This window comes from Haliaeetus leucocephalus, unplaced genomic scaffold (assembly GCF_000737465.1).
Source record: "Haliaeetus leucocephalus isolate CR32 unplaced genomic scaffold, Haliaeetus_leucocephalus-4.0 Scaffold1007, whole genome shotgun sequence".
Taxonomy (NCBI): Eukaryota; Metazoa; Chordata; class Aves; order Accipitriformes; family Accipitridae; genus Haliaeetus; species Haliaeetus leucocephalus.
The window spans coordinates 1,024,774-1,047,671 of NW_010973443.1; the positions used below are offsets into that span (position 1 = coordinate 1,024,774).

General features: G+C 38.3%; 2 protein-coding genes across 12 annotated transcripts in view; both read left to right on the forward strand.

Annotated features, from left to right (window-relative positions):
* ANKRD12 (ankyrin repeat domain 12) overlaps nt 1–21,213 on the forward strand; it is a 68,919-nt gene extending 47,706 nt beyond the window's left edge. For 7 of the 9 annotated variants that reach the window (XM_010584816.1, XM_010584818.1, XM_010584817.1 and 4 more), the window contains 5 exons: nt 1,302–5,995; nt 14,034–14,132; nt 15,760–15,903; nt 18,792–18,887; nt 19,219–20,495. In XM_010584816.1, coding sequence (XP_010583118.1) covers nt 1,302–5,995; nt 14,034–14,132; nt 15,760–15,903; nt 18,792–18,887; nt 19,219–19,404 — 5,219 coding nt within the window. In that variant the 3' untranslated portion in view covers nt 19,405–20,495. Of the gene's footprint in view, nt 1–1,301; nt 5,996–14,033; nt 14,133–15,759; nt 15,904–18,791; nt 18,888–19,218; nt 20,496–21,066 lie in introns of those variants that run through there. The other 2 variants (XR_775454.1, XM_010584823.1) reach the window with 2 other exon arrangements.
* A 39-nt stretch (nt 21,214–21,252) lies between these two features.
* The window catches only part of TWSG1 (twisted gastrulation BMP signaling modulator 1), a 27,416-nt gene continuing 25,770 nt past the window's right edge, over nt 21,253–22,898 (forward strand). The window contains exon 1 of one of the 3 annotated variants that reach the window (XM_010584825.1): nt 21,253–21,322. In XM_010584825.1, coding sequence (XP_010583127.1) covers nt 21,310–21,322 — 13 coding nt within the window. In that variant the 5' untranslated portion in view covers nt 21,253–21,309. Of the gene's footprint in view, nt 21,331–22,898 lie in introns of all 3 variants that reach the window. The other 2 variants (XM_010584826.1, XM_010584829.1) reach the window with 2 other exon arrangements.

Sequence of the window (22,898 nt, forward strand, 5' to 3'; positions counted from 1 at the left end):
CAACTATCTGGTAGGAAAACGGTGAAGGGAAGGTGCACACAAGCTACAAGGAGTGGTTAGAGTTAAGGCAGGAAGATGATGGCCTGTACATATGGGCGAGGGAGGGAATATATAAAAAGCTGGTAGCACAGAACTACTAATATGTTTTGGGTGCTACAGATAATATAGAAAGTAATAGGGACTTCTGGGATCTATTTTACTGACACTGTGTTGTTAAATACAAAGTAGCTGAGAAGCCTGCTGGCAAGGTATGTGTCTTAACCATTGTGTACTGGCAGTTGGTCCGTGGAGGATCTTATTGGAAATGAGGAGGAATCTTGCAGCAGAAGATTTTTTTTTTTCCCCTCATTCAAACTTTTAATGTATTGAAACTATCTCATAACTTTTCTTACACTATTATTTCAAACTCTTCTGTTACTTTTTATTCAGTATGTCAAATCTCTAGGTCATGGTACTGAATACTACAATACTCAGTTCTTTTTAAAAAGCAAACTGATAGATTCAGCTGAAGAGGCTTGACTTAGAACCTTATTTGAAGGAAACAATATATCCAGAAAGACTTTTTAAAGATTTTTGAGTTCTAGATTTTTGTATGATCAGGTGGTGATAACACTCCATACGTTTCCTAAGATTTAATTTTAGGAACAGTTGAGTGCTTTACATTTTGGACTTGCAAGTCCAAGACATCCAGTACAACATACTTGCTCCATGCTATGCACTTGTATAGCAGAGACCAGTTGCAGTGAATTATAGCATAGTCTAGTTTAGGCTGTCCATATCAGGTGCATAAAGATTCATGAGGGAATTTCTTTACATGAGCAGCTCTTTGTTTTTTAAGAATAAAAGCTTATCTGCTGTTGAAACATGACTAAATAGTTCATGTAGAAGAACATAGTTTAGTTTAGTAGTTAGAGAGCATAAGAGTTGATTAATTCCTAGAGGAATAAGACATCATAGTAGGATGTTCTTGAGAAAGAGTCGGGTTATGCAGGAATTATGCACAATAGGTGAAGTTTACAATATTTAAAGTGCATTGCTTTGATTAGATTGGGATATAAATGCTAATTAATATTTTTACATACCTGTGTGAGAGCTGTAAGGTGTGGGAAGCACTTTGGTTTCATGACCTTTTGTTTTCTCTTAAAAAGCTTAATTCTAGTGAGAAGGTTTATTGTGTGCTTTGAGTGTTTTTTTTTCTTTTCATTTCTATAGCAGTGTGACTGCTGAACTGTTTTGTCCTGAACTAAAGTGTGAAAAATGTCCCATCAATATTCAACTAATTTTTTGTTTTCTTATTCTAGATTCTGAAGAAGCTCCATCTGTAAATCCTTCCAGTGTAGAGGGGAATGTGGATTCAGAAGCAGAAAAGGACTCTGTAGCCAATGACAGCAAACAAATGGTCCCTAGTAAGGCACCACTTCCATCTGCTCTTGATGAGTATGAGTTTAAAGATGATGATGAAGATGAAATGAAAAAAATGATCGATGATAAACATATTCTTAGGAAAGACCTAAGGAAGGAGGATGAGACTGAAGTTGAAAAGAACAGCGTATTTGTGAAACAAGAAAAAGTTGTCTTTTCAAAATCATTTAAAAGCAAAAAGCAGAAACCATCTAGAGTTCTGTATTCAAGTTCTGAAAGTTCGGATGAAGAAATACTTCAGGACAAGAAGACAGTCTCTCCTTGCTCTATTTCAGAGACATCAAATTCTGATGTAAGAGTGAAGAAAGAATATATAGTTACAAATGAACACAAGCAAAAAGGCAAAGTTAAAAAGAAAGTAAAAAATCAGAGCAAAAATAAAGAGAATCAAGAACTAAAGCAAGAAAAAGAAAATGCTAGAGTAACAAATATAGCTACTTCTGGGTTAGATTCTTTAGATAAAACTAGAGAGGAAGAAACCTTTAAGAAGTCTTTCACCCCAAAAGACGATTCTTCTTTACATCTGTTTCATATCACTGCTGGCAAATCTCCAAAGCATCCCTGTGGATTAAGTGAAAAGCAGTCAATACCATTAAAGCAAGAAAACACCAAAACTTGCTTATCACCAGGAGGTTCTGAAATAACATTGCAATCTGAATTAGTTCTCTATGATCACAACACTGATTCTGAATATCTAGTAGAAAGTTCTAGTGGCAAATCTTGCAAGCACAAAGAAAAAAGCAGGAATCATCAGAAAGATTTTAACTTAGAATTTGGTGAAAAATCTAGTCCTAAATTTAAAGAGGAAGATAATAGCTCAACATTTGAGAATTCAGAGTATACTCTGAGAAAGACTGACAAGGAAGGTAAAACACTTAAAAAGCATAAATTAAGGCACAAAGAAAGAGAAAAGGACAAGCACAAAAAGGAACAGGATGGGGAGAAGGAAAAACATAAACATAAAGATAATGTTAAAGAGGTTCAAAGAAGTATTGAGTTTGACAGAGAATTTTGGAAAGAGAACTTTTTCAGAAGTGATGAAAATGAAGATATGTTGTTAAATATAGAACATGAGTCTCTTTCTTCAGACAGAAAATCAAAGCTGGAAAAAGCTGTGGCGAAAGAAGATAAGTTAGTTAAGGAGAGACAGTTCCAGAAAGAGAGAAATGCTAAAGAGGAGAGAGAGAAAGAGAAGAACAAAAAGGAGAATGAGAAGTTTCTCAAGGATGAAAAAATAAAAGATACAAAAGAAGAAAAAGAAATTATGCTTGCAGATAAAGAAATGGAATTGTTCTGCTTTGGTGTTAAAGATGAGGCAGCCAGCACACATTTAATAGAAAAAGAAACAGATACTGAAAAGCAGGAAAAGAATTTAAAGGAAAATAAAGACAAGACTGAAAAGCGAACCTCAGCCAGAGAAAAAGATGTTGAAAAGATAGAAAGAAAAAATGGAGAAAAAGAGAAAAAGGTAAAACATGAACACAAGCTAGAGAAAGAAAAAGCAGAAGTAAATGAAAATATAGAGAAAGTAAAGGAGAAGCCGAATTTCCAGCAAGCAGAAAGATGCCATAAGGAAAACGATAAAATAAAAAACATGGGTACTTCTAAAAAACTTGATGACAAAGAAAGAAGTAAAGAAAAAACTGATAAGAAGCATGACAAAGAAAAGGCTGATAAAGACAGACATTGGGCTGAAAGCAAAGAAAAACACTGTACTGAAAGAAAAGTCAAACAGTCTGAAAAAGAATCTGAATATACTAAACCAGAAAAAAATAGAACTAAAGACAAAGAGCTTGAAAAAAAAGACAAATCCAAAGACAAGGAGATCTCAACAGCAGCAAACTCAAAACACATGCAAGAGGAAAGGAGGTGCAGTATTACAGAAAGTAATAAAACAGTGCATGACAAACTGTCGTCTTTGAAAGAAAAACCAAAAGATGATTTATTGAAAACTGCAGATGGTAGAGAGAAAGATAAAAAAGATAAAGATATAGACAGGTACAAAGAGAGAGACAAGCATAAAGATAAACTGCATCAAAGTAGTTTACTTAAACTAAAACTCGAACATGAGAAACTTAAGCCTAAACCAGCTCCTGCACCAAAGGATGCTCGACCTAAAGAAAAAAGATTAGTAAACGATGATTTAATGCAGACTAGTTTTGAAAGAATGCTTAGCCTTAAAGATCTGGAAATAGAGCAGTGGCATAGAAAACATAAAGAAAAAATAAAACAGAAAGAGAAGGAACGTTTAAGAAACCGCACTTGTTTAGAACTTAACAAGATGAAAGAAAAACCAAAACACTCATTAGCTGAAGTAAAAAGCAAAGAACTGATTCGTTCAAAAAGCTCAGAGTTGCCAGATGTTTGTATGAAGGAAAAACAGCAGAAGGATGCTACAAATAATAGATCACAATCAGTAGATACAAGAAATGCCAATGTTACAAAGCCTTCATTGGTTTTAGATAATTTAAATAGATCCCCCAAATCAGAAAGTGAAAAGACAGGTCTGAGCTCCAGATCGGTGTCCATGGTTTCAGTTGCAAGCTCTGAGGATTCTTGCCATACGACAGTAACTACTCCAAGGCCTGTCATTGAATATGACTCAGACTTTATGCTAGAAGGTTCTGATTCCCAAATGCCTTTCTCACAATCACCATTTTTGGCAAGTGCTAAATCACCAGCCCTTCTTGAAAAAGAGACCGATGGTCTTGCCGAGTTGCCAGATCACATTAAGCCACCTTTCGCAAACAGGCTTCCACTAATGTACATTAGATCAGCATCTGTTGAAGATGTGAAACTGGTTTTAAATGAGTGTAGACCTGTTACAGAGGTTCGAAGATGCAGCATGCCTGCTGCTGTTTCTGAACACAGCAAACAGCCTCAAATATCAGAAGAAAATAATCAGAAGGCTCTGCCGTCAGTTCAGACTTATGCTAGCATTTCTCCTAAACCAGAACTACTGTGTAGCGTGCTTGAAAGGGATTTTCAAAGTAGTATGTCTGGTTTGCAGTCAAACTTTACATCATGTCCAACTGGAGCTGTTAGCAACAAGCAGGCAACAATGGGTACAAGTACCATTAAAAATATTTCTCAGCTGAGCCCTTCAGAAGACTATAATATGCATTTAGAGCCATGTAGTCAAAGTGGTGTGACTCAGCAAACTAAACCGTGGGACGTGCCTTTTGACAGACTTAATTCATTAAACAATGAGTTTAACAGCTCAGGTTATGATGCATCAGAACAAGATACTAACGGTGTTATAGCAATGCATAATTCTGAAAGCACGACATTAAGAGAGCAACAAGTATCTGAAATTTTCCCTCAGCATGCTGAAATTAAGGGAAGTTCCAGTTCTCAAAAATTTGCATCGTTTTTGCCTTCACAGTCACCTTGTTCTTTACCCGTCCAGCCACTCCCAGATGTGTCTAAACATGTTTCTTTACCAGGCATTAGCAGTCAAGATTCATCATTTCTACAACAACAAAATCTAGTTCAAACTACAACTTCTACTTTGGATACAGATGCTACTAGTACCAAAGAGCTGGAAAACACTTCCTTCCCTTCAAATATTAAGAAGGCTGATGCACCCATTGCTGTATACTCTGAGAGCTCTGTGAAGGATATTTCACAGAGCTATGAAAGGGTGAATGATTTACCTACGGTACCATTAGAAAAAGATATTCCTGAAAGCGATAGCAGTTCACAATTAAATGTAAATTCGTACGCATTCAGTAAAGTTGTTTGTAAGAATGCTGAGAGTGAAGTGGATAGTAACACAAGAGATACTTCAGACATGAGAAATGAAAAAGGCCAACAAGAAAAGTTGGTTTCAGTGCATGTTGTTGATAATAAAGCCAATGATCTCTGTGAACTAAATTCAGGAATGTCGAAGGGAATTATGAATGAATTGGCTAATAAAAAACCCTGCACTGCAGACAGAGAAAATGTGTTGACAGATGATCCACCACAGTACTCCTCTTTAAGTAATTTGGAAAATAGTTCACAACAGATTACACAGGAAGAGGTGCATAAATACAGCCAAATAGTTAAACTAGAAGAAGAAATTGCTGAGGATCCGAAGGTGGAACAGCAAGAAGTACCTCAAAGAATTACGAGGAACAGAGCAAATATGCTTGCTAACCAGGGTAAGCAGAATCCACTTGGCTGCACGCAGACATCAGAAAAAGAGTCTGAATTGTCAGCGTCTATGAAAGCAAGGATTAGATTAACAGAAGAGGATGATGCTCAGGTACATCATCCACGTAAAAGAAAGGTGTCGCGTGTGCCTCAGCCTGTGCAAGTGAACCCTTCTTTACTGCAAGCTAAGGAGAAAACCCAGCAGTCACTGGCAGCTGTTGTTGATTCTTTGAAACTTGAAGAGATTCAGCCATACAGTTCTGAGAGAGCAAACCCATATTTTGAATACTTGCACATAAGAAAAAAAATAGAAGAGAAGCGTAAATTACTATGCAGTGTTATTCCTCAGGCACCTCAATATTATGATGAATATGTGACCTTCAATGGCTCATACCTTCTGGATGGCAATCCCTTGAGCAAAATATGCATCCCAACTGTAAGTAACATGGTCTTTAAATATACAGTACAATGAAAGGCATATTTTGGTTTTATTTTTGTAACTTTCATATTCTTCCTAACTTGCTTCTGAATATTGTGCTGAAAATAGTAATTGACATATGTCAAATTAATATTGACCAGTAATGTCATATTTAAAAGACCCATTCAGGAAATACAAACAGTGGCTTCACAGTCGTTACAAGACACACCATCATGTATGACACCTGTAAAAGGCACACAGACAAATGTTATATTTCAAAGTATTTACTACTGTAAAGCCTACCCTTTCAAAGGTGAAGTCAGCTGTTGAGAGCGCCTCTGAATTTCTGCTGGTGATAATTTGGTTATAACTAATTATTCAAAGTTGTTTCATTTGGAGAGGGGGTGGATGTGCAGTGCTTCAAAATATGAAGTCCGTCACCAAAAGTTTTAAGTAAGAGAATGCCTGCTAACTCTCTCAGTTTGTCCTTAATACTCTCAAGAGCAGCAGATGTAATCTGCTGTGTCCCGGCTTTTGTAATCTATCAGTCTAAGGTGTTCTGAATTTTATTTGATAATGTGAAGTTCTTTTCCTTTACACTGAAGAACATCCATAGTACAGGGACACTTGTTTAGTTCTAAGCTCTCCATAGTTCTGACATGGGCATATTCCTGATGACAGCTGTGAAGGAGGTTTGTGCGATGCAGAACATAATTGGCTCAAGGGCAGTTAATGTTACTATTTGCTATGGAGGTGCCCCTCAAGGTGTCTCACAATAAGACATGGTCGCTGCTGGTCTCTGTTTTGAAGTCAGCATAAAGTACTTCCTTTGCTCCTCAGCACAATTGATTCTGTGCTTATTGTTCTACATGGGGGTACAGGAGAGACCTGAAACATTGTGCATTTGGGGGTTTTCTGATGCACTATTACTCCCAGGAGTAGGAGATTTTCTATTTTTCTACCTATTATCGATCCACTTAAACTATTAGCTTAAAGCTGTTTGAATGGTTTAAGTTAACACAGCTGAAATACGCTGAGATGATGCATTTGATTTCCTAAAGCAGTTGTTTGGCTGACATATGGTAGCTTGGTACCGCCAGAATTTAGTAGTATTTGATTGTATGCCCATTACTTAAGATGTGTCAAGTTAGGAAAAGTCTGAGTTTAGGAGGAATGGGGAGAATATCTTAATCCTTGACTAGCAAAAATGCCTACTAAACTGAACTGTTTGTATATATGAAATCTCATACACACAGGCCAAGCATCCAGTCTTCAGCATCTGTATTTCTGAATAGACTAGTTATGTTGACTCTTTTAAGATAACTTGCCCCTACTTGAGATGTGGCCTTGACTTTTTCCAATAGAGTTGAAGATTCTTTTGATTAAGCAATGAACACAAATTTAATGTATAAAAGTAAATTTAAAAATAAGTTTTCCTCATTCTGGAGGTAGTCATAATCCCTCGTATATAGCTGTTTCTTCTCATTTTTCCACTATGTCCCCTATGTCTGCCCAAGGGGATTAATATGTGTATCCTCTTAACGTTAGGTGAGTTCTCTCGTATTTGATGGTGACCAGAGTTCTTTTAAATTAGTAGATCAATTACAGTCTGAGGAAAGATGTGGGTAAGATGACCCTTTTACTTGGTCTGTAAGTGAACTGAGATGTATAGTAAGCTTTGCTACAATGTACCAGGCTGTTAGCCTTCCTCAGTCTACAAATCTTTCTCAGTGGCTGTTGCAGCTTCTATAATAAATCTTTATCATTGGAAGCAGAGATCTTTTTATTTTTTTTTTTTTTTAATATCATCTGCTAGTCAAGAACATACCGTTTCCAAGCTACGATTAACTGCTTTGGCATCACACTTTGGTGCTTAATTTGGGATAAGCAGGAAGTGGAGAATCACGGCATCTATTTTTCCCTGGCCCATCCTCTACCTGGGCAATAGAATTCATTTCCCTGTCATAAATGGCAATGTGTGTAGGCACTGTAAGAAAGGGAAGGTTATTGACTTGATATTAAAGCCTGCCTCATACTTCCTTCCTGTCTTTCATGCTGTGTATAACAGGGACTCTGCAGTTCATGAAAATAAATTTAGATAGTGGGGTAGTGCAAACTCTTGGGTAACTTAGGTTCAAAAAATACCAGAGATGAACGCATGCTCCCCATTCTCAATGGCTTTTAATTACTTGTTGAGAAGAAAAACCTCTAAAAAAAGTTGATAAAAATGTGAATATGTACTTGAAGGATTACACTTATTGATTTTTATCTCATTTAGATTTCTGAGTTGCTTCCCTACACATACGTGTTCTGGTGATACTGATGATTTAAACTGTTACTTGTTTTGTATATGCTTTCATGGTACTGTTAATCTTCTACAGTTGCAGAAAGAACAAGTGGAGCTTTTTATTCCAGGCTGTTAGGAGCAAAAGAGAAGAAAAAAAATTCTGAGAAGCCAAAATAAATGATCATGAAATTGGTGTTTATTTCCATTAGGAGTAACGTGTAAAAAAGCAGCAGGAGTTTTAATCTAAAGAGGGAGATATTTTAAGCATTTTAGTTTTGTCTGAAAAATCATCTACACTGCAGCTAAATGCTTTGTTTAATTACTGTCACTTGTGTAAACACACTATTTTGATAACATTTTTCACGTTTCTTTCCAGAAAAAAGGTACAATTTAAAAAAATATTAGTAGTTCAGATTTAACTTCTTTGCAGAGCTTGCTTGTGTATACAGTTTAATAATTTTAGTTTGTCACCATTTAAAATCACGATCATAATAGTTCCTATTACAAATACCATAAAAAGGAATATAGCTAAACCAGAGAGCATTTCATGCTCAGAAGTGAATGTTTCTATATTCTACACATTGTCCAACAATATGAAAATAAGGGCTATGCCTAGTCTCTCTACAATTGTGGAATATTAATAACATGTATGTGTTGTTATGCATATAATGTGTAATTTAATATGCAACTATAAAATGACATTTCTGTCGGGATTGTTTTTTAAATTTTTCCTTTGATGGTTCTTTAATGATTCTCTGTTAAACTGATTTTTGCCTCATTAATTTACATCGGCTATGGGAAAGTAGATACTCTTTCTTAAATTATTCCTGTATCTTAGATATCACTGTGTGAAGATCTACGTGAAGACAATATATTTAGCTCTGACACTCTGAGACTCAGAGTAGTTTGTGTAACATACTGTTCTCTGTGTTGGAATTTTGTTGATGCATTATAGTTTATCTGATGAACTTCAAACATCCTGTAGGTGGGAACCAGGAGATGGTGCACTTAAGTTTGATTTCTACAGCCTTGTTTATATACTGTAATTTATAACCCGTATCACCTAAGGCTGTAAGGATAGTCACGTATGAATTGTGGCTTCCCTCTCACCAGTGCAAATAGAAACCGTAAGATAGGAGACATCTGGTCAGTTCAAACCAGAAGGAAACAAATCTGAATCTTCTAACATAGTAAATTCAAATTGTACTTAGCTATGTTGCCTTTCAGATTGCTACATCAGTATGTTCTGTGGGGTTCAGTCATCTTTATCTGTACTGTCTCCTGAGAAGAGGTACCAAGATGATTCATTTCCAGCTTCCAATGGCTATCTTGGGTTGTTTCTAGTAAAAGGGATTCTGTCCAGTCTCTCTGGCATTGCTGTAGAAACTTAAGTGGCAAAAGCTTATTTTAGTGGTGTTACCAGAAACTTGCTTCCTAAATGCATGAAATACTATAGCAATAGAGCAGGCCGGTTGATTTGGGTGGCATGGGTGAGGGGAGATAGGGATGTGTGAAAATAATTGCAGAAAATTTGTGTATGTGTGAATCTGAGTTAGCTTCAGTGTTGCTCTCTTTTTTGTAACAGGCACAAAGGAGGCTTGAAGGTTTATGGAGTGAAGAGTTACTGTTCTTGGTGTAGTTGTTATGAAGGATGCAAGGCATGCAAGAAATGTTCTTAATTGATTTTCATGGGTTTGAGATGGTGAGGGTATCCCTTGAACCTTAGCTATTACTGAAGAAACCTGTTTCGATGACTGCCTTCTAGTCAAGTGGAGCAGAGAGGTGAAAGGCTGAGTTCTGTCCAGCTTTTCTGGGTAGTTTCTCAGACTGGGATTAGAAAACATTCGAGAAGGCAGGGCCCCTTTGTTTTCCCTGTCTTCTGCATGGAGTCTAGGCCCTTAAGAAACCAGTTTGATAACTTATTTTGGTTATACAGAAAACTGAGGTCAGCTTTTCCTTGTGGCATTCAGTTTCATGCTCTGTCCTTGCAAGTCCAATATACATGTTCATATTTTCCCTACAACTGTTTGCAGCCTCTTTACTAACAGTCTCTTTGACTAGAAGATCTGGCTGCTGTTGCCTTGAAACCTTTATCTTCACTTTCCTTTGAGAGCAGAAAGTTTATTTCTTTTGTCCAAATCCAGTGCTGGTTCACAAATTGGGATTTCCAGCAGGTGGTGTGAGACTACCCAAATTCTGTTTGCAGGCCTTAAGGATCCGAGGCTCTTTATTCCCGTGTTTCCAAGAAGAGAGGAAGAAATTCATAGTTTAGACATTACCGTCAGCAAGCTCAGTCCTGTATTTAGCTTTATGTTTTGGGAGACAGTATAGGGCTGACCCAAGTTTTTGTAAGTGTATGCAGAGGCAGTAGCGATCTCTGGGATCATAAAAGCCGGTAGCTGCCGCACAGGCAGCCTTTCGGGCTGCTGGCGCTTAGTGCTCGCGCAGGATGGCTCCGAGGCCATTGCGGGGTCCCGCCTCGGCCGGCCGGCCGGCCGGTCGGTCGGAAGGCCGCAGTTGGTGCTGCCCGGAGGCCCTCGCCCCGGAGGGCGTCCCCGGCCCACACGGCTGTCTCCGGCCGGCGGGGCCTGCCCGCCGCCCCGCCCGCAGCGCTAGGGCGCCGCCTGCTGCTTGGGACGCCGCTGGCCGGCCGGCGTCCGCCGCGCGGGCTGCCAGGGAGGGGGGAACGGTGGTTTGCTGTCGCTGCCAAAAATCGGGATGTGCCCGATCGGCAAAAGCGGTACTCTAATAAAGCAGTTCTGGGATCTGAACACAGTCTGCTGTGATGCCGTAGCACCTTCACAGAGGCAGGGTTCTCTTATGCCTTTAAATAAAAGTCCACACCAGTTTGCTGTCTAGATAATCAAGGCCTGTCCAGTTATTCCCTACAGTGTTGATTCTTATTTCTTTTGCAAAATTAAACGGCCTATGAGGGAATAACATTTTATAATATTTGAAATTTTTCAGGTGATATGGATGCTTGCCAACTCAGAAATTTTTATTTCTGGATAAATGTATTGGGTTTGTGTGGTGGGGTTTTGGTAGCGGGGGAGGGGGCCGCAGGGGTGGCTCCTGTGAGAAGCTGCTCGAAGCTCCCGCAGCTCCAAGTCGGACCCGACTCTGGCCCAGGCCGAGCCCGTCAGCGACGGTGGTGGCGCCTCTGGGAGAACAGATTTAAGAAGGGGAACCTGCAGTGGTGAGGGGAGTGGGATGCGAGAGGAACCCCTCTGCAGACACCGAGGTCAGGGAGGAGGAAGGAGGGGAGGAGGGGATGCCCCTGCAGCCCGTGGTGAGTCGGCAGGCTGTCCCCCCCCCAGCCCATGGAGGGGAGCGGGGGAGCAGATGCCCCCCTGCAACCCGGGGAGGAGCCCGCGCTGGAGCAGTCTGTGACTGAAGGGCTGCAGCCCCTGGAAAGGACCCATGCTGGAGCAGTTCATGAAGAACTGCAGCCCGTGGGAAGGACCCACATCAGAGAAGTTTGTGGAGTTCTGTCTCCCATGGGAGGGACCCCACGCTGGAGCAGGGGATGAGTGAGGAGTCCTCCTGCTGAGGAGGAAGGAGCGGCAGAGACAAGGTGTGATGAACTGACCACAACCCCCATTCCTGGTCCCCCTGTGCTGCGGGCAGGGAGGAGGTGGAGAAAACTGGGAGTGGAGTTGTGCCTGGGAAGGAGGGAGGGGTGGGGGGAGGGTGTTCTAAGGTTTGGTTTTACTTCTCAATAACCTGTTTTGATTCGATTGGTAACAAGTTAAATTGATTTTGGTTTTTTTCCCTGAGTCAAAAGGTTTTGCCCCTGACCATAACTGGCAAGTGATCCCTCCCTGTCCTTGTCTCGACACACAAGCTTTTAGAGCTTTTCGTTACATTTTCTCCTCCCCGTTCCACTGGGGGGAAGAAGCAAGCAAGCAAGCAGCAGCATGGTGCTTCGTTGCTGCCTGGGTTTAAACCGTGACAATAACTTCGCTGCATAAATCGAAAGAATACTTATAGACAAATTGTTTATCTTGTTTCTTATGCTGTGTGCTTTTCTGTTAGAAAAAGCACTGAGGTTTTTGAGAGATCTTTTGGGGGTGAGTAAAATTAATTAAATAAAAGCTTGGTGTTGCTACAAGCATTTTCTCTTATTGAAAGATTATGACAGCACTGTTGTACTGTGCCATGAATGCAAAGTTTCCAGGCAAAACTTGACTGCAGTATATCTCAGGCTAAACTTAAAACACACTATCCATTATGATGGAGACAGATTATTCCAGTAGATGTTTGTGGTTTGGGGTTTTTTTGTGTGTGTGTGTTCATTTTTAATACTGATGACTTATGCAAAATGTCATATGCCATAAATATTACTCACTGGTTTGGGAGCCAAACCGTTTTCATTGAGAGAAGTGAAGTGTATCTTGCATAGTAGTTTGAAACATGAAGGAGTTCAATGTCATTTTATACCAAATAATAACTTAAGGAATGAACCGCAATTCATTATTCAATATGTTCTTTAATTCCAAAGCCATTGGCTAACTTCCAGTTGGGGAAAAAATTGTTCTGAAATAATTTTCAAAGATAACAATAATTTAATAACTTTTGGTAGATAAATCACTTTGTTACTGGAGTGTATAGGTGCAGGATTGATAGTAGTAATGCAATGTGTCCATATTTTCATGACGGATTTATTATTTCTTGACAGTTGCTGGATCCATATTACTGAATAGAATTATATATGTCTATGTGTTTGTTAGGTACAAGGTAGTGTATAATATCTGTAGGTATGTATTTCGGCTGTGGTTTCTGAGTATCAGTGGTAGTAAGCAGTATTTCATTTAGTTTTGATGAGTCTCTCCAAAGCAGTATCAATGCTCTTGCATCTAGCAGTTGTTAAAAACCATGCTGAACCATTCAACAGAACTTGCATAGAGAAAAGTAAACTTTGGGTGGAGCTTTAAAACTCCCAAGGTGTTAATTAGTTACTTCTCAAGAAACATCTGATTTCTGTAGTTGCAATGAGAGCTCCAGGTGCCTTTTTGGTGTTTTTCATATAGCTCAGTCAGGACAGTAATTTACAGTAATTGACTAAAAACACAAAAGGTTTAGAGTATAGCCAATCAGTAACAGTGTTGATAGCTCATTCAAGTCTGTTTGATTTTTTTAATTATTTTTTTTTTAGGCATAAGCTTTTTAAAAAAATTATTTTAATAACTGACAGGAGGAAACACTGTGGGAAGCCACTGCCTGGGGCTGTAGTGTACTTTCTGTGTTTGCTTGTGTTCTGCATGATTGTAAGATTAGGAATATGGTCAGTTGTCTTTTGTGCCATGTAAAATGCCAGTGACACTGTATAGATATATCCAGTGACTTATTTTTTTAGCAGTATTCTTCTTTATCTTACTTTGTATTTGTCTAGTCGGTTTTTAACTTCTCAAAATAAACAGTTGTGCTTTAAAGAGTCTTTAAAATTGAAAGCAAGTTGTATTTTTACTGTCTTCTAACGTATAGCCCTTTTAAAGAATAGCTATGGCATGCTGACAGTGACTGGTTAAAAGTACTAAACAGTTTGAAATGCTATTTCAGTTGGTTTTATTAACTTTATGGTAAGGAATCCTCAAAACCTTTCATTGCAAATGGATTGAAGTCACATAATTAATGGAATGTACAAAACACTCATATTTTCCCTAAAAAATACTTCATTTTTTTTTTAAATAAATGCTGAAATCATATAGGCAATGTTAAACATACATTAAATACATATTCACTATACTATTTATAAAACTTTCTGCACAGATTACACCACCTCCCTCACTGTCGGACCCACTTAAGGAACTATTTAAACAACAGGAGGTTGTAAGGATGAAACTACGTTTACAGCACAGTATTGAAAGGGTAAGATTAACATAATTTATTTTTTTATTTCCCAACTTTAAGCTTTAGGGTTTTTTCTTTTTCAATGGACAGACTGTATTTTGCTCAATTTAAGAATGCCTGAGAAGAAATCTGCCTTCTATCCAAATTAATGAATTGGAGAAACTTGTAAATAAAAAAAAAAAATGGTTTGGACAACTGTTAGCAGAATACTTAAGTCGGTGAGATAGCAGCTTTTTCCTGTTAATTGCTCTAAGATGTGGCCCAGATTTTTCCCAGGGGCAGTGGGGAGTGGGAAGAAAGCTGCAGAGTCTAGTTTTGAAAGTTAATAACGGTTGTAGACTTCAGAACCAAATTGACTGAGTTAAAAGAATTGAAGCAAGAGTAAATTCTGTATTGGTAGAAGACACGTGGCTCTAAGACTAAAACATTATTTGCAATATTCTGCTTGGAAAAACTGCCTAAAATTATGTTAGAACTACATCTGTAGGCTTCACTGAATTTGAGTACAGAAATGAGAAAATATTCCTGGTTTAAGAGTATTCTTTATTTTTACGTTGCCCAAACCTTTTTCTTTGGCAGCCTAGATTTAGATGTCTTGGCAGTATTGTGAGCCAGATTGCTTGTGGACACAGACAGGACCCCTTTCTCACGTAGAATGTGTCTTTAAGGGTTTCCACACGGTTATACAAGCAGCAGGCTCATTAAAACCCAGTGTGGTAGTTTTTTGATTAAGTTTATTTCAGTGTGGCTTAACAAACCAGATGAGGGAGGGGTTTCACTTGAATTCAGCATTTCACTGTAAAGCTAGGTATAAAATAACACACACAAAGAATGTAAACATGGTTCAAGTTCTGACTGAAAAGAAATTAGTTGTAACCAAAGGAAAGATGCTGCTTTTTCTGTTTTCAGAGCTTTTATAATCCACCTTATTTTCTTTTGATAAAAGTTAGAGCCATTGTGTTGCAGAGCAATAAGTGCACAGATACATTCTTCTAGGTCTTATAAAATTCTGCATATTTTTAGTTATTTTGCTCAAATAGACTGTTCTTCAAATCAAATCCACTTTTTCCAACTATAAGTCAAGTGTGGCCAAGTGAGCTATATTTTCTTGTCTTAGTTCAGGAAAGAATCTTTGTCGAGCTATGAATTTATGGAGTTTCTGCATATTGTTTAAAAAAAAAAAAAAATAAAATTGTATCCTGCAAATTGTATTTCTGCTTCAGTTTGCTTGGCCATTGTGCCTGGCGTGACAAGCATGTGACAAAAATCTTTGTACATTTGAGACTCACAAACCTATATCCCAGCCCTATGCTCCTCATACCTTTCATCTTTCACCTTCTTGATTAACTAGAAGTTGCCCCAGTAGCACAAAGTGGAAAATCTGGGCATGACATTCAGCCAACGGTGTGGAGGGAGAAGGTGTTTTCAGTTCTGACTTTCAGGGAACACTCTTTGCATCATTAAATTGCATTTTGGATTTGCTTAGATTAACAACCGCTCTTCCTTCCACCAGGCCATTTCTCACACTGTTCAGAAGTGTAGGCCTTAAAAAGAAATGTTTAAATGAATGGACATTTTTATGAATCAAACCGAAATGCTCAATTTATGAAATGTATACTTATATGTTGATATCTCATTCAATTAGGAAAAGCTTATTGTTTCTAACGAACAAGAAGTTCTACGTGTTCATTATCGAGCAGCAAGAACACTAGCTAATCAAACGCTACCATTCAGTGCCTGCACTGTTCTGCTGGATGCCGAGGTTTATAATGTGCCTCTGGATGCTCAGGTAAAGAGATGTTTTTCAGACAAAAATGTCTGTCTATCCTGACTCAAAAGGAGTGTTTAGAGTGAATTCTGTTCCCATACTGAAATTGTCGTTGATTTGTTTGGAATTAAGATTTTGCTTATTATAGATCATTACTTTGATTAGGCCTCATTTGGGTATACAATAACAAGAGGATATGGGTATATACACACTGATTTTCTGGTTTGTGCCATGTCTGGTTTTCTTTCACCTCCAGAAATTATGAGAAGGATAAAATGAGAACATTACTCTGCTGATTTTTGTGAGACCAAATTTCAGTCATAAACAATGTATTTTAGAAGCTTACAAATACAGCTTCAACAACAACAACAAAAATTATCAGAATGTAAGATCATTTTTGTAAGTAGTCCAGAGGATTGGAATGCAGTAGTGTGTGAAGTGATGAGATCAGTTTGTGAAATTTGGAAATGTTTTGTGGAGATATTCACATTATACTTTTCTCCTCTCTGTAAGGCGGTCACTAGAACAGTTCCATACAAAAACAGATGACCAACAGTGAAATGTTGAATGCTACCAGATGAAATTATTTTTTTCAAAGTCATCTCAAGCTCTGTATTATTTATATGCACCCTGTTATTTACATGTTCAGTGTTGGTATTTAGTCCTGATTAAAACAAATGAGCAGTATTCCTTTTATGGACTACCACTCAGAGGTTTGTTGCAACTGTATCTCTAAAAGAATATAATTTCATGGTGTTGGTATTTTGTGAACAGGTCTGCTAACTAACAGAAACAGCATTCAGAACCTGTTTCAGTGACTGTGAGGAGCACATAATGCAAGGAAGAAATGTGATGTTTTGGATGTAATAAAAGTGTTGATGCATTGGATGTTGGGCATTTTAAAATGAAACACCTACGTTTCCAACATATGTGGAATTCTACTTTAGTCCTGGAGCCCCTTATAGAATTATTACAGCTTCCAGTGTTTCCTCAGTCTGTTACTACATTTTTTTTGCCCGTCTCTAAAGAACTAGAGCTATGCGAAACAAGGTGGTTCAGCAGGAGATAGCAGTTTATGGAGATTCTCTTGTTCTCCCATTTTAAGCTTTGTACTGATAATTTTTTAACTGATCATTTCCTTAGTAAATCTAACTGATAGGGAAAAAATGAGATTTTTTTTTTCTTCTGTTAACAGTCCAAATATCATCATTGTTAGTTCTGAAGTTCAGAATGTGCTTTGCTTTTTTTCTGCCCCCATTTAGAGGCCCTGAGCTTTTTAGAAATTTGAGATGCATCTGAGTTACACATATAACTGCGTTTTTATAGTTAATATTTTACAGTTGATTTCTATATTTGAATTCTGTGAAGCAAAAGGAATCTTTATTGGGGGAGAAGTTGTTGTGGTCCCCACCAGCCCGCCCTCTACCCCCGCCAAGTATTGCAGCTTTTTTGACTGCCTATATAATAATAGTAGTAAAATGCCTCTCTTTCCCCCTCACTACCTCAACAGCTTTGTGTTTCAGTCTGTGGTAATTTTTCTTAGAAAAGTTAATACTGCACATAATGTTCAGCAAAGTATATTTTTTTATTATAATTATAATTGAAATGTTTTAAACTACCAACTTGATGCTTTGATTTAAATTTGCTTCATGAGAAGAATGTAGATGCATATGAAACCATTCTCTTGCAATGCATTCTTCCACTTTCCTGTTACCCCGCTAGCAACTCTTAATTTTGTTATTTTGTTTTCCAATAAAGAAGTATTTCTGACGAAACTTTTCTTGTATTTGAGCAAATAGCTGGGAAAGATTTGTAAGCAAAGATCTGGTTTATTTTTCAGGAAAATGACCACCTCGGAACTGTTTTTATGGGAATTCTGGGTCTTTGAAGGCTTGCCTTTACGGCTGCACATGTTGGGCAGACCTTGAGAACTGTACTTTGCAGTCATATGGGTCAAACCACAGATGGGGGAGGAAAGCGGCCCAAGTTTCTAGTGAATGGACTGTTAGCTGGTCACAGCTCACCTAAATGCCTACAGTTCAGGGTTACAAGACAGTGTTGTTGAGGGCTCTTTCTAGAACCAACCTGTTCAGCTGTCCTTGATATCTGAAATCTCAGCTGTTTTGTAGAGATTTCAGTCTTCGCAGGGTTTTTTTTCCTGTTCTTGCCTATTGCTACAGTGTACAAATTCCTGCAGTGTCTTTTCCTTTCTTTCCCTAAAAAAAGTAACAGCAGCTTGTTCTATTTAGTGATTATTATTTAAATGTTAAATTGGCATAGTCTGGCTTTAGGACTATCTATAGAATATCTAGTTTCTCATGAGGGACAGATGTGATATACCAGATTCTTACTAAATAGTTTTTAAAACAAAAAAAATAATTATTTAGTTGAGCAGGACATAAGACATATCTGCTCACTTTTTTAAATCTCCTTTTGGGGATTTTGATGGTAAAAATATTTTTTATTATTGCTTTTGAATACTTGTGTAGCCAGTTAATTCAGGCTGCTTAAGTTTTCCTTTATTAATGTGTTTGCTTTTCCATGAGGGAATATTCATTTAATTTGTTACTGAATTTTAAAGAGAAAAGAGAGAACAATTTTGTGGAAGGATCTGCATTGTACTGATTAAGATTTTAAGGCATAAATCTTTAAGCCTCCTACTCTAAACTTCAAAAATAGAGTACAGTGAATAGCTTGAGGGAATCTGAAAATATCTATTTTTAGTGAGCAGCTGGCTCACAGTGAAAGTGGTGGTCAACACTTATGCTCATATATACTGTGATACTTTGACTCTTTTTCCATCTGAAGCATTGCTTATGAAGGTCCCACAAAGTAGATTTTATCTTTTAAAGTATGTTTAAGGCTGAATCATCACATAACTTACAATTTGAATAAATTTTATTTTGCAGGCGGATGACAGCAAAACATCAGTGAGGGATCGATTTAATGCAAGACAGTTTATGTCGTGGTTACAGGATGTTGATGATAAGTTTGATAAATTAAAGGTACACTTCGTCTTTCCACTTTAAAAAAACCCAAAACTCTAATGTCACTATGAAGATGAGATGAATAAATAGATGAAAAAATAGTAGATTTGTATGGAGTATCATATGCTATTGTAGAGGTTTTAAGGGCAATATAAAGGAGGGTCTAGCAGTATAAAAACCTAACCTTTGTTGCTATATAGTGTAATGGAAGAATCAGCAAATTTCTAAATACATAGTGGAGAAATTACTTACCACCACAAGAGAGGCTCCTAGATATTTTTTCTGTTTTCAAACTTGTTGCAATATTTTTTCAAATACTGAAATAACTTCTTTCTCAATTTTAAAATAGACGTGCCTTTTGATGAGGCAGCAGCATGAAGCAGCAGCTTTAAATGCGGTACAGAGACTGGAGTGGCAGCTTAAACTACAAGAACTTGATCCTGCTACATACAAATCTATCAGCATTTATGAAATCCAGGAGTTTTATGTTCCTCTTGTTGATGTTAATGATGACTTTGAATTGACACCAATATGACAACTAGCATCTTCTGGCTCACCCTTTCCCTTGGACAACTAGAGATTGAGGTGCAGTGATACAGAAAAGTATTTTTCTTTTAAGACAGAGCACTTAATTCTGTGGAATACTACCTTTCTCAAAAATTCAGGTATTCCTTCACAGAAGTGTGGCACAGGCTCTTGTTCAAACACAGAAGATTGATGCTGATTTTAAAGTCAGTGTCCCAGTAACTGCCATTATCTGTATTTTAAAGTTGCCTGTAGCTTTAGAACTTATTGCTGAAAAAGATGATGAAACATGGGGAGTTAACAGCGCTGGAAGCTGTTAATAACTAAAACAGCCACCAAAAAAAAAGATACTTAAAATCTGCTATAAAGCTTTGTATTATGAAACTTCAGTAATAGTTGAACTCCTGCAGAAAAATGATGAAAAAGCCTGTGGAAGAAAATGTAAGACTTGGAGGAAAATAGTCTATTAATCTTATATTTTGTAAATTACTGTACAGTTTTCTTTTTGGAAAAAGATGTAATATCATCTTCATTTTTAAATAATTTATTTTATACATATTGTGCAAATGTAAATAATCTTGTAATTAATGTTCAAACCTGTATAAAGTAGATATTTTAACTGTAAAACTGTTTTTGTCTAATGTTTTATTGGACCAAAGTTGTAGTTTTTATTAAGTGTAGTGTGTTCCCGGTTGGCAGTTCTTTTTTGTATGGCATGTGTTTGATTTAGCTGCTTGCTTCATCACCATAACTGTAAAAGAATTGAAACTGAAATGTATTGCATGCTTCACAGAACTCTTAACTTCTTTACTTCAATAACTGATACCTAAACAATTGTAATATTTACAAAATCATATTTCATATTAGTCTGCTGTTGTAATGCCATACCTATGACTTACTATACTGAAAATATTTTTGTGGAAAACAAAAAAACTCCTTTTGCTCTTATATGGCGGTCTCATAACAGAGCCTATTTTTTCCAACAAAATGCCTTTGAATTAAAATTCTTAAATTGTATATTGTCTATTTTAATAGTAATCTATGGAAGGATATGTAAATAGTTGTAAATATAATGTTTAATAAATTTTATTGGTCATGTTATTAGTTGGAATTTCTTAATATTGTAACACTTGATATATCAAATCTTAGCATTCCTGAAATAGGTAAGGCAGCTCAATGAAAAACTAAAAAAAATTCCCAGGTTGTGAAATTTAATGCTTTTTTATTCTTAGTACTGTTAATGAGCAGACAGTTAACTATTTATTAGTAGGAGGCTACGGATACTCATGAAAGTTACCCTCTAGTCCATAAATTATTCAAGAGTACTTGGGATCTGATGTCTGTGAAATTACTTCTGAAAGAAATGGGGCTTAGGCAAGAGACCTGGTTACCTGGAAAAGAGATTTAAAGTACATGTTTTGAACTGATTTTTAATTACTAGGTGAACTTTTGCAAAGTACTTACTCCTTATGCTTCTGTGAATGCTCAGGGTGCCTTGTGATGAAGAGCGAACAGGCATTGAACAAGAGACTGTATGGACAGCAGGCTCCTTCCCATGTGCGCATCACTTCTAGTTCCAGTCAAGAATAACGTGACAGTAACTCAAGCATAGTAAAACCAATTAGTATGTAGTTCCTGCCCTGTAACTTTTTTTCCACTCTTAATTTGTTAGGTACCTGTGGAAGGAGAAGTTTTCCTGCTCTTATATAGGAATATCTTCCTGACATCACTCAGAATTGAAGATGTACTGAGGAAAATGCAAATGTGATATTCTTCTGAAAGTAAAATATTCTTCTGAAAGTAGCTGTAAAATTTTAAAATAATAATTTCAAGATAATACAGGTTTCTGTATTATCTTGAATTATCTGTATTATCTGCTTGAAAAGACGAGGAAAAAAATGGATAAAGCTGCAAGATGTTAACAACTAGTAAGTGGGTATGAGTTTACTTCCATCAGATACTTAGAGTGGTAAAAAGTAGCATGCGTATTTGGAAGTGGGAGAACCAAATACAGACTTTTTGAAGTAGGAGATAGGAATAATTAAAGAGTATTTCATAAAGAACAGAAAATATAAACTGGGTTGCAGGAGTGTTGGCTGTGTTAGAAAAGAAGCGGGTGACAAAAATACTGGGGATGGAGGAGACAACTGAGTGGATTTATAGCTGTTACTTGGTGCAGTTGTACAGTGGTACCTCAGTGCATGCTCAGAAAGGGCAAGGGCAAGGGCAGTAACACCAACCAGGGAGCAGGATGGCGTTGGGGTGCCGTGGCAGTTCTGCACCCTGCATGGCAGCAGGAACAGCCCCGTGGGTCTCGCAGGGGTGGGAAGAGGGTGGGGGTTGAAGTGTGTTTACTGAAAGTTCATCCTCTGGAATTATCAGCAGAAACATTTTTTTGTGACAATTTAAAAATACTTTGGCAGTATTCTATCTTACAAGGAGGTCTGAAGACAGATGTTTCTTAGGGTTAGCCTGTGTCTTTTTTACAAGGAGAGATGATTTCCTGTTACCAGGGTCTGTGAAACAGATTTCTGTTGTTTTCAATTGCAGCTGCTTAGTAAAAATTTAGTTGCTCAAAGAAAAGTGACTGTCCAAATATTTTGGTCCGTTAGACAATGATCTCCTGGCTTGTCTGATTTGAAGTCAGGGTTTGTTGCAGTCGTGGTTTTTTTTTTTTAAAGTTTACTCTGTGGGATGACACCTAGTGTATTGTTAAAGGACACCCTGCTGTGGATTTCCCTCAACAAAGCGGTGTGAGTTGGGAGGGGAGAAGGAGGGATGAGATGAAATAGACTAATAACTTGTTGGGGAGAAGGCTGTATTTCCCTCGCGGGAGTCGAGCCGTCTTCTGGGAAGCCCGAGGGCTACTCTGGGTTTCTGGGTACCCAGTCGGGTTCCTGCGGCGTTTTTCTTCTGGGGACCAACTTGTTACCTTTGTCCCTCGGGGACTGACATGTAGGAGGATAAACTACCCCCGCAGCGGCGTTTCTGAGATCCTGAACGAGGCTGTCGGAAAGCCCAGGGTCCCTTCTTCATCAAAGGCTGCCCCTGCCCTCCCCCAGCCGGCAGCGGCTGCGGGACGCAGCCCCTCCGCCGCCGCCGGCTCTTTGTCAGGACAGCTTCTGCCAATTCATCGCAAAGCTCGAGCTCCCCTTCAGCGCTTCAGCAGGCTGCCTCTAGCGGCAGAGCCCGCTTGCTTCCAGCGGCGGTTCCCCCCCAGTTCTCTCTCTCCTTTCACACGCCTTGCCCGCAGCCCTCTGGTGCGGGGGTGCTTCCCCAGGCGTCCTGCCCTTCCCGCAGCAGCCCCTCGGCGAAACCCCTGCGCCCTACTCCTCCCTCCCCAGCTCCCCGGGGCTGGCATTTCGCCCCACAAGACCTCCGAGCTTTCCCCTGCTCGCACTCGCGTTGGAGAGGGGATGCTCAGCCCCGCACGCCGCAAGAAGCGCCCTCCCTCCGGCTCGCAGCCCCTCCAGAAGCAGGCTCCTCCGCCTCGCCCCTCCGCTG